The sequence below is a fragment of the Mytilus trossulus genome, chromosome 9 (genome assembly GCF_036588685.1).
Source record: "Mytilus trossulus isolate FHL-02 chromosome 9, PNRI_Mtr1.1.1.hap1, whole genome shotgun sequence".
NCBI classification, from domain to species: domain Eukaryota; kingdom Metazoa; phylum Mollusca; class Bivalvia; order Mytilida; family Mytilidae; genus Mytilus; species Mytilus trossulus.
Genome location: NC_086381.1, coordinates 50,811,500 through 50,827,934, shown reverse-complemented (window position 1 = coordinate 50,827,934; position 16,435 = coordinate 50,811,500). Strand labels below are relative to the sequence as shown.

The 16,435-nt window shown below is 31.3% G+C and overlaps 2 protein-coding genes across 2 annotated transcripts in view; one reads left to right on the top strand and one right to left on the bottom strand.

Moving 5' to 3' along the window:
- The window catches only part of LOC134683072 (mitochondrial potassium channel ATP-binding subunit-like), a 43,648-nt gene that overhangs the window by 4,776 nt on the left and 22,437 nt on the right, over nt 1-16,435 (bottom strand). The window contains exon 12 of the mRNA XM_063542127.1: nt 590-723. Coding sequence (XP_063398197.1) covers nt 590-723 — 134 coding nt within the window. The remainder of the gene's footprint in view (nt 1-589; nt 724-16,435) is intronic.
- On the top strand, nt 3,505-7,599 carry LOC134683981 (uncharacterized). The gene is made up of 2 exons (XM_063543283.1): nt 3,505-3,571; nt 4,993-7,599. Exon 2 carries the CDS (start codon nt 4,996-4,998, stop codon nt 6,679-6,681), a length of 1,686 nt encoding a protein of 561 aa, XP_063399353.1. The 5' UTR covers nt 3,505-3,571; nt 4,993-4,995; the 3' UTR covers nt 6,682-7,599.

Here is a 16,435-nt window from a genome sequence, read left to right as displayed (position 1 = left end):
CCTTTTATAATAGGTTGTTTCCCTGTATGCTATATTGTCACTTGTTTGTAAGTGGTGGAAATTAGCATTTGACTGGCTGCTTTGCTGAGTAGGTCACTTTTTAAACTGTGATTATATATAAACATACTTGATTGATAAAGCCTATAGCTCTGCCTCTGAGCCATGATGGAACTGTGATTATATATAAACATACTTGATTGATAAAGCCTATAGCTCTGCCTCTGAGCCATGATGGAACTGTGATTATATATAAACATACTTGATTGATAAAGCCTATAGCTCTGCCTCTGAGCCATGATGGAACTGTGATTATATATAAACATACTTGATTGATAAAGCCTATAGCTCTGCATCAGAGCCATGATGGAACTGTGATAATATATAAACATACTTGATTGATAAAGCCTATAGCTCTGCTTCTGAGCCATGATGGAACTGTGATTATATATAAACATACTTGATTGATAAAGCCTATAGCTCTGCCTCTGAGCCATGATGGAACTGTGATTATATATAAACATACTTGATTGATAAAGCCTATAGCTCTGCCTCTGAGCCATGATGGAACTGTGATTATATATAAACATACTTGATTGATAAAGCCTATAGCTCTGCCTCTAAGCCATGATGGATCCAAATCTTTAATATCTTCTCCGTCTAATGTAATCTTTCCTTGACCTATTTCATAAAACCGTTCTAACAGTGCAGCAACTGTAGATTTACCTGCAAAAAAAATCAAGGTACATGATATCCATAATCATATATTAATCTCATTCTTTGAAAAGCAGCTACTTGCGTAGTCCATAGATATAAGAAGATGTCGTATGACTGCCAATGAGACAACTATCAATCTAAGTCACAATTAATAGCATGATTATTAAAAAGTAATCCTTTATAGGTCAAAGTACAGCCTTCAACACAGAGCTTTGGCTTACACTGAACAGCAAACTTTGGTTCTCTTAAACCACCCTTTTCATATAATTTAGATTTAAAAAATGTATACCTTTTCAAATATTGCGTTGGTAAGAATATTACCTTTTCCCATATTGTATGGTTATGGTGGTGTGTGATGTAAGATTGGAACACCAAAGTGTCAAAACAGAGAAAATTGTTTGATAAAAACACAGTCGGAAACACCAAGAAAGATGGCAGACGAAGTAGTTATTGGAACTTTATTGACCTTATCAAATATTTCTTATAATTTCCCCAACCTATTCACATGCTTAAAAAGGTGACCTATTCCAGCAGCACCTTGTATACAGGAATTGCAACCCCCTTATTTCCCCCGTGCATTTAACAGTGGCCACCTATTCGTGTTTCTTGTGCTGCATGGTTACAACAGATTGACATTGGTTAGAAAACATGGGGAGATAACCTTAAGAATCTGTGATTGTAACCGTCAATATTTTACAACCAACACTGAAAACCAGTGTAAAGACTTATCTGAAGAGTCAATCTTCTAAATCAGATATATAGGTTTATTATAAATTTTAAAGAACTAAATGTGAAGTCAGGACTGTTTGTGCACGTTTGAGCAACCTGTTTGCAGGAAGATGGTACATAACCAGGGGCGGATCCAGCCATTTATAAAAGGGGTGTTCCTAACCCAGGACAAAGGGGAGGGGGTTGTTCCAATTACATGTCCCCATTCAAATGCATTGATCGTCCAAAAAAAGGGGGGGGTTCCAACCCCAGGATCCCCGCCTGATAACAGGCTCATCTGAAATGTTAAGACAAATGTCCCGATAAAAGACAGATATACCAATAGAGTCAAATGTCTACCATCTTTTCAATTGCAAAGAAGTATTCTCTTGTTTGAATTGAATTGAATATTGTCTTGTGTGTTTTTAATCATTTCTATCTGGAAGAATGGACAGAGCTATATCAGTCTGTTTCTTGTGATGACTGTTAAGTCAGATCAATGTAATTTTGTCCTCTTAGCATTTTCACTTCATATTTTCTAGTTACATTATTGAACGAAATTTCTATTTCAGTATCATAAAATTGTTGACTGTGATTATTGGTTGAAAATTTGGGTTCAAAGGTGGCAAAAAAAAAATGCCATTATAGTGATTATGCTTTTTACTTTAAAACTCACGGTCATTCCAGGGATAGAATTTTTCAATTGTCCAAACTAAGATTCAGAAGGGCGGATACACATGGGATTTGGTATACCATCAGATCTAACTACAAGGCTGCTTGAGCACAGCCTATGAAATTTATCTTCATTATGGTTATATTTGCAAACAAAATGATACCTTAATATCTTTTCTAATATTTCAATCTTGTTTTTGTATACAAAGCATGGTGCAGACGCACATTAATTTCAAGCCAAAAAAAATCTTCAGAATTATCTAGTGCAAGTTAACTGTTTCAAATTAAACATGAATATTATATACTGATGAATTTTGTAATGCTATAATTCATGTTTACAATTTGGAATAAACATACCAGATTACTATAGTGTATTTAATTACAAAATCTATGGGTTAATGAGCTACCATTTGATTTTTATGGGGGGGCTAGGATGACAAATTTTTTTTTTCTTAGCTTATCCAGGCTTTTTTACAACAATTGTCATCCTGCCTTTTTTTTTTGCCAAGTCACTCATCCTGCCTTTTTTTTTAACTCAAAATCCTGTCCTGCCTTTTTTTTTCAAATTTCATCCAAGCCCCCCCCCCCCAAATAAAAATCAAATGGTAGCTCCCTTAGAATGATTATACATGTGTTCAAAAGTAGTTTTTACTCCTCTTCCTTCTCAAAAATATTTAGTCTAAATAATTTAGTATTGTAACTTATTGGTTAGGGTGAGGTTAAAATATCTCACTTGGGATATCCCACATAAAGTGGGAAAGTTGGCAGGGCTTTACATTATTCTAATTATATAAGTATGTCCCCATTCAAATGCATTGATCATCCCAAAAAATGGAATCCTTGAACCCTCCTGGATCAGACTCAACTACTTTAGGTGATTGTAGAAATTTGCGTTAAAAGTTCATTCCAGTTCTGCAGATTGGCCAATAAAACTTAAATACATCATGCCATCTATGTATGCTCAGGGGGAAATAAACAAAAGAGAGATTGCAAGGAGTAAAAAATTTAATTTTAAAGGATTAAACAATGTATCTTAAACTCTGTCTGACCTGCAAAATGTCAGACAAAAAAATCATTTCATTAGAAATTTTTGGATTTTTTAGTAGAAAATATAGTAGAAAATATCAAATTTCTTTTACAGTCAAACAAATCCGAAAACAGTTTTGCACAAACTGCAAATACAATTATAGTATTTAAAATAAAACAGAAAACTAAACTTTCCACTTTCCAGATTCTATTAAAAAAAAAAAAAAAAATCTTTAAAAAATAGTTTAAAATTTATTTTTAAACTGTTGTTAACTCTTAGATTATAATAATATGTTTAACACAGGTATACCTCATTTAAATATCTATTGATTACCTGGATCAATATATCAGGTAAAAACGTTCTAAAAATAACTTAACTGGTTGGGAGACATTTTGATTAAAACATCTGTGATTTAGATTCAAATGAAGTGCCATTTACATTGATTAAAAGGTGAATATTTAAAAAATAAATGGGGAATGTGTCCATTAGACGCAGATGATGCCCCAACTGCATATAAGATATAAAATTATATGACATAACTCAACAACAGTAAAAGTGACACAACCTAAATTTGAAGCTTTATCTGTGTTTTGCGGTAATAAGCATTGAGTATAAGTTTCTTAGCTTTTGATTGTGGCAAACTTAAGTTATAATTAATTATAATATTTTTTCCATTCGTCAAGGAGCATAACTCTAGAACTGTAAAATGGTATAAATATTGTAAACTTGTTGGAAAATGTTGTAAAGTATATATACTAGTATAAAAGTTACTATACATGTATATTGTTCATGCTTGTCATGGTGAAATGTCTTATCTAGAGGGTAAAACTTCAACAGTAATTCTTTTTATCTGATACAATACCAAAACCAACAAGAGTGAACACTAAAATGTCTTGTCTAGAGAGAAAATATACTCTAATAATCCTCGTCAAGAGGATAAAACTTCAACAATAACAATTTTAATGCAATACAATACTAAAACAACAATAGTAGACACACTAAAATGTCTTGTCTAGAGAGAAAATATTCTCCAACATTACTTCAATAACAATTAAGGCAATTCATTGTACTTACACAAGAGTGGACACACTGAAATGTCTTGTCTAGAGGATAAAACTCCAGCAATAACATGTTTAATACAATACAATACCCAAACAACAAGAGTACACATTTAAATATCTTGTTTAGAAAGATCACTATGCATTGCACCCACTATTATTAAAATAATCAGGAAATATGGGTCAAAACTCTTACTTGGTTTTACTTTTGGTCTTAACCCTTTCCTCCATAATGACGCCTTTTGACGCCACCCCCTTTACTCCATAATGACGCCTTTTGACGTCTGTGTAATACCTCAGTTGGAACACTTTGACTACAAAGTGTCTGCATTAGACTTAATAAAATGTGTATCCAAAATTGAAAAGGAATATTATAGGAATATCTGACATAAATGTATTTGATGAAATAGTTGTTTTTCGCAATGCATTAATACTTTAAAGCATATTTTCCACATTTTATTGAAAAAATCCTATGCGAATCAAGTATGCAAAAAAAATATTTCAATGGAAGAAAGGGTTAATATATCTATTTAATTAGCTCTTCATGAGAACTGTGCAGAGCAAGAGTAATACCATATAGCGGGTTATTTTCGCGGGTGTAAAATTTCGCGATTTTCATTGAATAAGGTATACGAAAAATTTTGGCGGTTATTATTTTGGCGGATTCAACATTTTAACATTATCTTTGCATGTACACTTTTAAATTGGCGGAATTTATTTTGGCGATTTTGTACTATCCGCAAAAATAAGCGAAAATTTACACCCTGCGAAAATAACCCGCTATACGGTAACTTATGATGTATATATGTTTAGGTCATGGCATCCAGTAAACCTATACCATGTAGACCTTGTGAAAAAGGAAAAGTAAACATAACAGCTAACATCTGGTGTTACAACTGTGATGAAGGATTATGTTCAACATGTTCAGGTCATCATAAACGATCCAAAGGAACACGTGAGCATAAGACAGTTGATATAAAAAGTTATAAACCCTCCATCAGTGACATCAAAACAGAATGTGACAAACATGGTCAACAGCTAAACTTGTACTGCCCCGGTCATTTAACGCCTTGCTGTGATGAATGTGCTTCCAGTACTCATGCAAAATGCACAGGAATAAAGAGTCTAGCAAATGTAGTAGAGGCAACCAAAATAGAAAAATCTAAGGAAACTGTAGAGAGAGATATTAATTCAATTTTGTTGTTTTTAGACCAATTAGTAAACAACAAATCTAAGAATAACAGATCAGGAGAACATCAATATATAAGCATAAAGAAATCAGTTGGAGAAATTCGAGAGGAAATAAATAAACATTTAGATCACCTAGAAAAGAAGTTATGTAAAGAAGCAGATACCGTTTGGAATCAGGAAAAATCAAAAGCAACAGAATTCATCTTTGAAATTGAAATGCAAAAGAAAAACTTGAAACAAATGAAAGAACATTTGCAAACTGTCACAGCACATACTTCCAAACTGCAATCATTTCTAGGAGTACATCATATTGAACAACAAGTACACCAATGTCAAAGATTTGTTGATGATCTAGACAATGATGAGAGGACCAAAGAATTTTACATAGAAACGAAGAAAAACGATGAGATTGAAAAATTACTAAGAAAACTAGTATCAATAGAACCTTTAGGAGAAGTAATAGTTGTAAAGACAGGAACAGACTTCAACAGAGGAACAAGAATGAGGAAGGAAGCACAAGTAGAATCACAAGAACAATCCAACATACACAACATGACAATGAATATTGAGACAAAGATAAAGATGAATATAAATAAAGTAATTTGGGACATGATTTGTCTAATGGATGGAAGAATTATTGTAGTGAATAATTATGGTAAAGTTTACCTACTGACTCCTGATGGAAAACATAAGAAACAGCTAAAAATATTAGATAAAGTTTACAGTGTTACACAGATCAATCATAACACTATTGCCATAACTAATCCTTCAGAGAAAACTGTTAAAATCTTCAATATGGAGAATGAAACATTTACCAAAGTTATAACATTACACAAAGAATGCAGAGGTTTATCATTCTCCAATAATTCTCTTGCCATAGGTTTGAATTCAGATGAAATCTGTATTATTGACTTGGAAGGTATTATATTGAAGTCAATACCAGTTCGGTATGATTCAAACCTGCGTAACCTTGTTTACTGTAATGACAGAATAATCCATACTGACTATTATGGTAAAGCAGTATACTGTTATGATGGATCAGGTAAACAGATCTGGCAATACAGACTGGATTTAACAGATCCAGTAGGACTTTGTATAGATAATTATGATAACATTATTGTAGCAGACTATAAATCTCGTAGAATTATAGTTTTATCAAAAGATGGACAGGATTGTAAAGCACTGATTAGTATGAAGGATGGAATGATTTCTCCTAGGTGTATTAGTTTTATACATAATATAAAGTCTTCAGGATTTATTTGTGATATTGATGGCAAATACTTGGCAAAATTTAATTTATCTTATAACTGACATACACAATGATAAATCTATGGCATTTTTGCCTATGAAACTATGCAGGTTATATACTGTAAAATTAATTCAGAAATAATTGTGATGTTTTTATCATTGCGAAAAATGTGACAAGGTTATAATCAAAATAATTAGAAACTCGCATTTTGAAATTTTTATATGAATCAAACATGATTTTTTTTAATATAACAAAAATTAAAATCCCATTTTAGTCTAAAATGACAAAATCGCAATTATAAATGCATGCATTAATTTCGAAATTTACAGTACCTAAAACCATTGGGATATTTCGTGTTAAGTTTTAAAGTGAGAGGAAGTGTAAGCAAGTCTATAAATGTTTATATGAATTGAATTGTTGGGTTACCGTCTATTAACATCCATTTAACATATCCTTATATTCCTAAGTGGAGATAACTGATGTGAAGTTTGATTGTATATAACATCATGGTTTTGGCATAATCAGCACGTCATTCTTTGAACTTTCAAATTCATGGTTCACCTGCACCCAAGAAATCTGCAAAAATTGGAATCCAACGAATAACTATGTATCTTCAGTATTTAATTAAGTAATTTTTAGCCTTTTCTACAAAACAAAGTGATCAGATTTCCTCCTTTTACCAATGTTTTCAAATCAAAAGTAATTTGTTGATAATTATTCAAAGAAAAAAATCTGGAATGGTGAAATTGGAAACTGGTTTGGGATCTCAAAAGGATTTTTTACCCAGACAGATAGATCTTCATGTACCTGTCAAAAGCCATGAACATGGTCATGACATTGGATGTTTTTTGTCATACTTTAATGAGTCGCTTTTGTCATGTAGGGAATAATGTATTGATGGGTCATCTCCAACATTAATTTTGATACAAGTCAGGGTTAATATTATGCGTTGACATTTTCTAACAAATCTGAAAAATCTATGTCTTTTGAAGTCTATAAAAAAAATTTAAATGCTGGCCCTGAGCAGAATGGCAGTGTGATAAAATTGAGAATGGAAATTAGTAATGTGCCAAAGAGACAACAACCCTAGTTGTTTCTAAAGAAAATTACAGGTGATATTAAAATACTGAAACTTTTGGTCAGAGAATTATTCAAGACATAGCAAAATTATAGAATTACTGTTGATTTTTAAGTGAATTTATACTTAATGTCATGATAGTGGATATTTGTGTTATTGTTTTTATTAAAAGTGTGTTGTTTTATAATAGAAATTGTATTTTATGGATTTATTTAATTACTTATATAAGCCTTTTCCCTGGCCCATGTATTTTTTTGTGATTAAATTTACCCTAGATTACTTCCCTTTCTACAGAAAGTTATTCAGGACCTCCATGATCCATTGAAAAAACTTCTTACATGGTCTGACATTTTTTACTTGCTCTTTTATAAAATTTGGATTTTAAATTTGAGTTACAGAAATGTTAAATTTCACTACCATTTGGTTGGACTAGCTATATTTTGTCTGTTTGTCTGTGGCACAAAGATTCCAAAGGGACAGCAAAACTCATAAGTATATAATAAACTGACAAAGCCATGGCGAAAAAAGAAAAGGATCAAAAAGAAAGTCAACAGTATAGAAACACACAATATTTTAAAATAAAGACTTAGCAGAAGGGGAGATTATGTAAAGCAAAATTATATCCGGGTGAAATTTGATCCGGAGGAAAAAATGTCACAGTAGTTGTTGTTATTTTTTTATCCGGAGGAAAATATTTCCCTGGGATATTTTTTCCTTTGCCATGAAATTCTATCTGGGTAGTTAACTTTATTGAATAGTTATTAGAAAAAACTTATCCTTTACAAATACTATGAAATACTATAAGTGTATTTGAATTAAACCTATTTTGTAAAAAAAAATGTATTAAAATGGGAATTATTTCACAAATTATCATTGAACAAATTTCCTGAAAAAAATCAAGTAAATATCATTCTTTTAAAAAGAAAATTATTATTAAACATAAGAAAGAAAACAAGAAATAATTTCAAAGACTGTAACTGTGAAATAATATCATGATTAAATAAGGTAAGTGAAATACATGGTAAATTGAGTTGTTTTCAGATCTCAGTTCGAATATAAATAAATTTGGTGTTTTTACTGTCTTCTGATTGGTTGATATTATTAGTTTTATTTTCAATGTTGTAAATTTTGATGGTGACACGCCCACTCTGACGTTGTGTATTCATACGCCAACATGTGTGTACGTTGTTATTTTTAATATAGATAATATAAAAAATACTTTGAGCCTTATTGTTGATAGAAAGGACTAGGGGCTATAAGGGCCATTTTTGGCCCCACCCCCAAATTTCATTTAATTTGTAATGTTGTAAGTCTATACCATAGACCTTCTGAAAATAATCGAATTTTGGGTCTAGCTCGTTTATTCTGTTGCCTAGCAACCACTAAAATGTCGGAGTTAAACTCATAAAATATGATTATTATACAGCTTTAATATATCTATATTTGAAATTGAACCTGTTTAGCATGTAGTGAACTTTACACTTGTACACTATTAAAATATTACATAATTTATTGCACATTTTTGCCAAATTCACTGTTGTTTTTCCCTAGCAACATATCTGTGCGCATGGCAACCGCGATTTGTTTTCTATTTACAAGATTTAATTTTAAATATATTGAAACAGAAAGGCAATTTTAAAAGATGTAAATTGTAAAAAGAAACGAACTCCTAGGTAAATATTAAGGGGGAAAGCAATATTAAAACACCAACAAACAAAACAAAACAGCGGGTATTGCTGATATATACAGATTGTGCATCTGATTCTGGGTTGGGTCTCACTTACATCAACAAGAAGAATAATATAAAGACAAGACACATTTAGAGTTACGAATCTTAATATTGATTATCTTAAATAAATAGATACAGACACATGCATTAAAGGGTGTTTTCAACAGTCAGTGTATTTCCCTGACAGTAGTTATGATTCCGGAAGGGATTGGGGTTGAAGGGGGGCACTTCTATTTACACCTTTTTAAGCTTGAATAAGTGAAAAGTTAAGAAAACTATCAGATATATATGATATAACTTTTTTTCCAACGCAATTTATGAAAAGGTATATATTTTTAAAATGTAAAACTGGGTAAGGTGACAAAACAGCGGCATCCCTATCAATTAAATATTGAAGTACACCCCCTCCCCCTCTAGACTTATGTAAAGGATCGTTAGGGTTGACTTTTCGAAATACATCTTATTTTTATTACCTATTTCAGTCGTCCAGACTTATAACCGTATCATTCTATAGAATTACAAAAGGGAACATGCTACTATATCAAATAAATCTGTATTCTTAGATTTTTTTTATATTCATTATATATATATATATTATTTGTTTTATTGTAGTTTTTGTCAATGTGACTAGTTTACTTTTCGCCTTCACTAATCTTAGTGTCGTATGACTTGGTCTTTGATCATCATGACAATATTCATTATATATTCGTCAAAATTTTTGAAAACAAGAATGTGTCTTTAGTACATGGATGCCAAAATCGCAAGACTAACAATGGCCAGGAAATCCTAGGTTAGGACAGGCCCACAAAATCGGCAGATTTAAACATGTTATTTTTGCGATCTCAAACCCTTCTCCCTGTACCTCTAGGCAAAGTAGAAAAAAATCAAACACACAATACACACAATAAAATTTACTTAAAAAAAAGTCTAAGTCTGATGTCAGATTCAACTACCTTGACCAAACACTTAAACCTGAAGTGAGACACAAGGACAATCGGACGAACAGACTGACATACGCACGGATGAACAGACGCATATACTAGAAAACATAATGCCCACAAATGGGGCTTAACAACAAAGTCGGGTCACATTTTAAAATTTACACTTCATTTTTACGCATGATTATAAAACTATTCAAAACATAACCTTTAAAAAGATAACAGACATGCAGTATGCTTACAGACTTCAGGCTCTTGTTTCTATGCATGGAAAGGTCAATTATCCATACTATATATATATATACATTTGCAAATTTACAGATCTTACATTGTTGGGTTGATGTTTAGACGAGTTGTATATACATAATGTACACAGCCATGTATCACAATCACTGCTGGTGATACAATGGATAAATCTGTTGTAGAGTTGTCACAGGCTCAGGCATACTTATATATATATATACATGTTTATACGGATATATGGATAGTCTACCTTATGCCGTTTCCGTTTTTTACCATTAGATTTGATAGAACTTGTTCTCTATGCACATTATCCACAAAGACACATCCAATTGGAATATAGGTAGTTTCATTTTCGAATTAAATATCGTGTTTCTCGCCAATGACGGAAATTTAAGTAAAATAACCCCCCCCCCCCTTTTCGTTACATAAATCATGGATCTAACCCTAATACCAGAGAGAGAAGATTGCCCCATCCAAACAACAAATTTTGAATTTATAATTAGCAAACATATCAGAAATGTACAGATTTTGTTATATTGAAGGTCTATCTAAAATTTTATAATTAAAAAAAAAAGGTCCTCAAAGTTGTGATTGACTGCCTTACACCAATGTTCACATGAAGTTCATTGCTGTCAGATTTTTTAAAGAAATTTAACTAGATAAACTTATGGAAATATAATTAGGAATACACTTTACATTCATAAACAAAATAAATAAGTTTCTATAGGCATAAGAATGTATAAACTTAACTTTGTCAGATGAAAAGGTCCAATTTGGACGGCAAATTTCAGCTTTTTATTGCTCCGCTTGGCTATGAAAAATATAAAATAAACTATCGCACCAACCTTGCACCAAAAAGATTTTTTATCCGAAGTTTGATATGTATGAACTTGTCAAAATGTTAAAATTTCTAATTGGTGCAAGCATGGTGCGGTGGTTAAAATTTAGAAAAACCATCAAATTTACGGTATTTTTGCTTATTTTCCTAATAATGACGTCATTTGCACCTACCATTGTGACGTCATTGAACCTTTTTTATTTAAATAAAAACATTTTTTTCAAATCATTTACTCATATTCTAATAATTTATGGAGAAAAATCTGCTCTGTTTGAATTTTTATTATCTTGTGAATCTGGGGCCATTTTAGGCCATTAAAGCTCCTACTGAATGGCAATAATTTATTTTGATTTTATTGAACCATAAAACTAATTTTTGACTCTTCACATTTAACATAATCCGCTTTGGTTCAATAAATTCAAAATAGATAATAGCCATTCATTAAATAAATTAAAACGTAAAGGTTGAAATGTATTTGCATTACTACTGTTAACAGTAATGGAAGAATTTGATTATGATAATATTTTTTCAACTATATAAATAGTCTGGGGACAAAGATGTTGTTGTTGATTATATGGACAAAATGATGGAAATCAGATAATATATAGCATAACAATAAAGTGGATCAAAAGCAATTTTAACAACTGGATAGTATTTACCTGTGAAATAATATTTGTCTTATTAAAAATTTATGTTGTAAGTCATCTTGTTATATAAATGAATATACAAAAAATAAGATTCAAGGAAAAATTTCACTATGAAAAAGATTCAGGAATATATTATATTCATATCTATATATAACAATATATAACAATATAAATTGTTCATAATTACCTCCCTTTGATATATTATGCAAATTTGTTCTACCTTTGTAAAACTGATACGGCAATAATATACCGGTACATACTATCCGCATAACACAGATAGATTTTCACTCCTCTGGAAAAATTCTACCTGTGAAATACCATGCCTGGAAAAAAATTACCGTGACAAATTATCCTCAGGATAAAATATCACAGAGGAAGAAATAAACCGTTACAATAACAGGTGCTCCAGAAGGGTAAGCAGATTCTGCTCAACATGTAGTACCTAAAATGCTCCAGAAGGGTAAGCAGATTCTGCTCCACATGTAGCACCTAAAATGTTGCTCAGTTAGTCGAAATCTAGTGAGGAGTCTAATTTAGTAGGTTGGTCAGACTTGAGAAAATAAGAACTTATTTGGTACTCTGAAGGTCAGAATATAAGATCAGGTCAAAAGGTTAACTTCTATCTATAAAGAGCAGACTAGTTACTCTATACTGAATCAGTATGATAAGAAACTGCATTTGAGGTAGAGGGTACTTTAGTTTTGGATCTAACAGGTATTTATTTTGTTCACAGACACAGGGTTAAAACTTAAAACACTCATAAGCTATTGGTATAAACTAGTAAATAATATACACTACAAAACTTCAAACTATTCAAGATATATGATCACCCGTAATTAGACTAGAAACTCTCTATTTTAGCAAGTGTGATAATTTTCCTAGAAATTGCATTTATGGTAGAGGATACAACAGGTATTTATTTTGTTAGCAGACACAGGATTAAAACAATTATAAGCTGGTGGTATAAACCAATAAATACCTAACAAAACTTTATTAAGCTATTGAGACATAGGTACACCTGTAGTTATAAAGTCCTACCGGTAGAGCTAATGCTTAGACTGGACCCTACCTTAGAATTATATTATAAGAGGTGTTGTTGAGTTGCTGTCTGCAAAAGCCTATTGAAGGTCTGCAGACAGGGCCAACTTTGTTGTATTACTTCCCTTTAATTAGCCATGTTTAAACTCAAAAGTGAAATCAAGATTTTAGTGATGACTATGCCAAAGGAAAAAAAAAGTAATGTCACATAAATTAGTAAATATGTTCTAAATTGGTCAGACAATATGTGGGCATATTTAAAAGCTCACGTCTAAATGTGTCTAAATTTATTACTGTGGATTAATTATTATTCGTTGGATACCAATTTTTGTGGATTTCGTGGATACCGGTGAAATTAAATCTTCAATGAATGCCAAATTTCCTATAGTCTTGTATACAATATTTGGCAAAAACCATGAAATTAAATATCAACGAATATGCAAGTTTTCCTTAATCCACTTAAATTAGTATCCACGAAAATAAGGCAATCCACAGTACCAGGTATTGTCTAACATTTTTAAGCATGAAGCTATTTAGCATGGGATATTTATCTTACCAATAAATTAATTCAATCCATATTACTGAAATACATTTCATACTACTTCTATCATTTCTTTGACTAAAATAAATTAAAATAAAAAGATGGGTATTTAAATAAGTCTTTAAATCAGCACTGATATTATCAAAGATATAAAATACTGTTAGTTTTTTAATGTTTAGATTGTGAATTCACATTAAGAATAATTACTCTTCAAGTTTTGATTGATTTCTCATCTGTCTTATAATATTTTGTTCACAAACAGTAGTGATTTATGACAATAGACATTGATAACAGTTCATTTATTATAAGTTCCATGAAAGTTAGAATGCGAATTCAAGCCCTTTGATTGGATGAGAAGTAATAAGTATGTGCTAAATCAAATTACGAAGTTGGGTGAACATGTGAACCCTTTTTATCAGTTTCTTTTTTACTTAAATTTTTTTTCTTTAAAAAGTGTTCACATTTTAGTAATGGGATATTTCAAATAGTATGAATATACCTGTTTTAAAATTGACTGGACCAAATAACGGGATATTCTTAGTATATCTAAGAGTATGAATATACCTGTTTTAAAATTGACTGGACCAAATAATGGGATATTTTTAGTATATATATAAGAGTATGAATATACCCGTTTTAAAATGGACTGGACGGAATAATGGGATAAACCATTCTCATTGACATTTTTAAAAATGGAATGACCTATCATGGGATAACCCAATTAGCATAACCACCAAAAGTTACCTTTATAAAAATTAACTACTCTATTACAGGTAAAACAATTCTAATTCACACATCCATGTTAATTTTTTTTCAAGGTTTTGCTTTTGATCACATTTGTATCCTCAACTAAACTGCATTTTATGTGGCAGAATATCATCCATTTTCATCTTGTCAAAATCATTTATTTTCAACTTTAATGGGCCAATTAATTCTTTTTCAAAATCCCTAAAAAAAATGATCAACACCTCACTCTTAAAAAATACTGTTTTCAAATCTTAATAGACATTAATGTTTTGGTCGCAAAAACTAGGGATTTCAACAAAAATCCTTAAAAAAAATAGTGGCACATTCAGGAAAACGGTATATGAAGTAAATGAACTAAAATACAATTACATTCCGGTTTCTATTTGCAAATAACCATATTCTAGAGGACAGGGTTTCCCCTGGGTCAATTATTTTTTTCGCCACCTCTTTCGCCAGAACAATATATTTTTCGCCACTTTAGTATTTTTTTCGCCAAGCAACAAACATATTTTTCTTTTAAAATATCTCTTTTTTTTTTTTCTATTTGCAAATAACCATATTCTAGAGGACAGGGTTTCCCCTGGGTCAATTATTTTTTTCGCCACCTCTTTCGCCAGAACAATATATTTTTCGCCACTTTAGTATTTTTTTCGCCAAGCAACAAACATATTTTTCTTTTAAAATATCTCTTTTTTCCAGCCCCCCCCCCAAAACGATGCATCTTATCACTTGGAATTGATCCCTCATCTTGTCAACGTATATTTGTTCCACCTGACAGAAGTTCCAGTGGAAACTTTATTATAAACAATGTCATAATACCTGTACCTGTTGGAACAACTATTCTATACTATTTATTCCGTTAGGAACATCTACTGTAATATTTATTCCTGTGGAAATAATATTCCAGAATAGTTTTTCCATTTGGAACTTATATTATGAAGGAACTTCTATTCCGTGACAATGTAAGGTGTAATCATGAAATTGAAGGGTCACTCTCATGCCAACCTTTTGAATAGATTTCTTCATAACGACAGTTTTCTTTTCTAGATCATCGTAAATAAGTAAAACTATATGCTTGAAACGACTTTGAAGTAAACACTCAAATAGATGATCTATATAAGACTTTTCTTGCTTTTCAACATTTTCCGTCATAACAACAACTTTCTTTTCAGGACTATCATAAAACGAAGGAGAGGAAGCGTAAAAACTTTGCTTCAAACACGTGCTTCGCAAAATGGTAAATAAATCCCGTTTGTGACATGTTACAGAAGCCATATAACCATATCATTTTGTTATAAAATACAATCAACACCTTTATTAATTAGTCCTTTGATGTCGATAGCTATGAATGCAATCAGCTGATTATTGATTTTCTGTCAAAATCTTAACGAGTTCATGGTGAATTTCCGAGCATTGTCTTATCGGTAAAGTCAGAGAAACCCGAAAAAAGTAAATAAACAAGATGGCTGAAAATAAATCGTGAAATATTTTTCTTTCGCCAAATTCTTTCGCCAATGACGAATTTTAATCGCCACAATTAATATTTTTTCGCAAAATGCGAAAAATGGTGACCGCAGCGGAAACCCTGCTAGAGGAACGTTCTTTTTATAGCATTTAACATCTTATGAGATTATAACTTTTTTAATATGAAACCATGGAATCTTGTGGTCACTCCAATAACTTTCCACAAACCAATTTTCAATCAGTTGTTGTCTTGTTTCTTCAAAGTATCACAAGATTTTCATCTAGGGCCTAAAATAAAATATTGTTTGTTTTCCCAATCCCGACTGACCCTGCATAATTGTTGCTACTCATAAAATTTTATTGTCAAAACTAAGTCAAATATTATTTTATTCATTTTGGATTTTCAGGCTTGCTGGATTGTGTGATAATGTTCAAGCTTTTTGCAAAAATAAAATTATTTCCCTACCTACTTACCCACACCTGGCTTGGCAGGGTCGGGATTGGGGAAACAAACAATATTTTAATTTAAGCCTAAGCCTTTTCAAGCTATTGC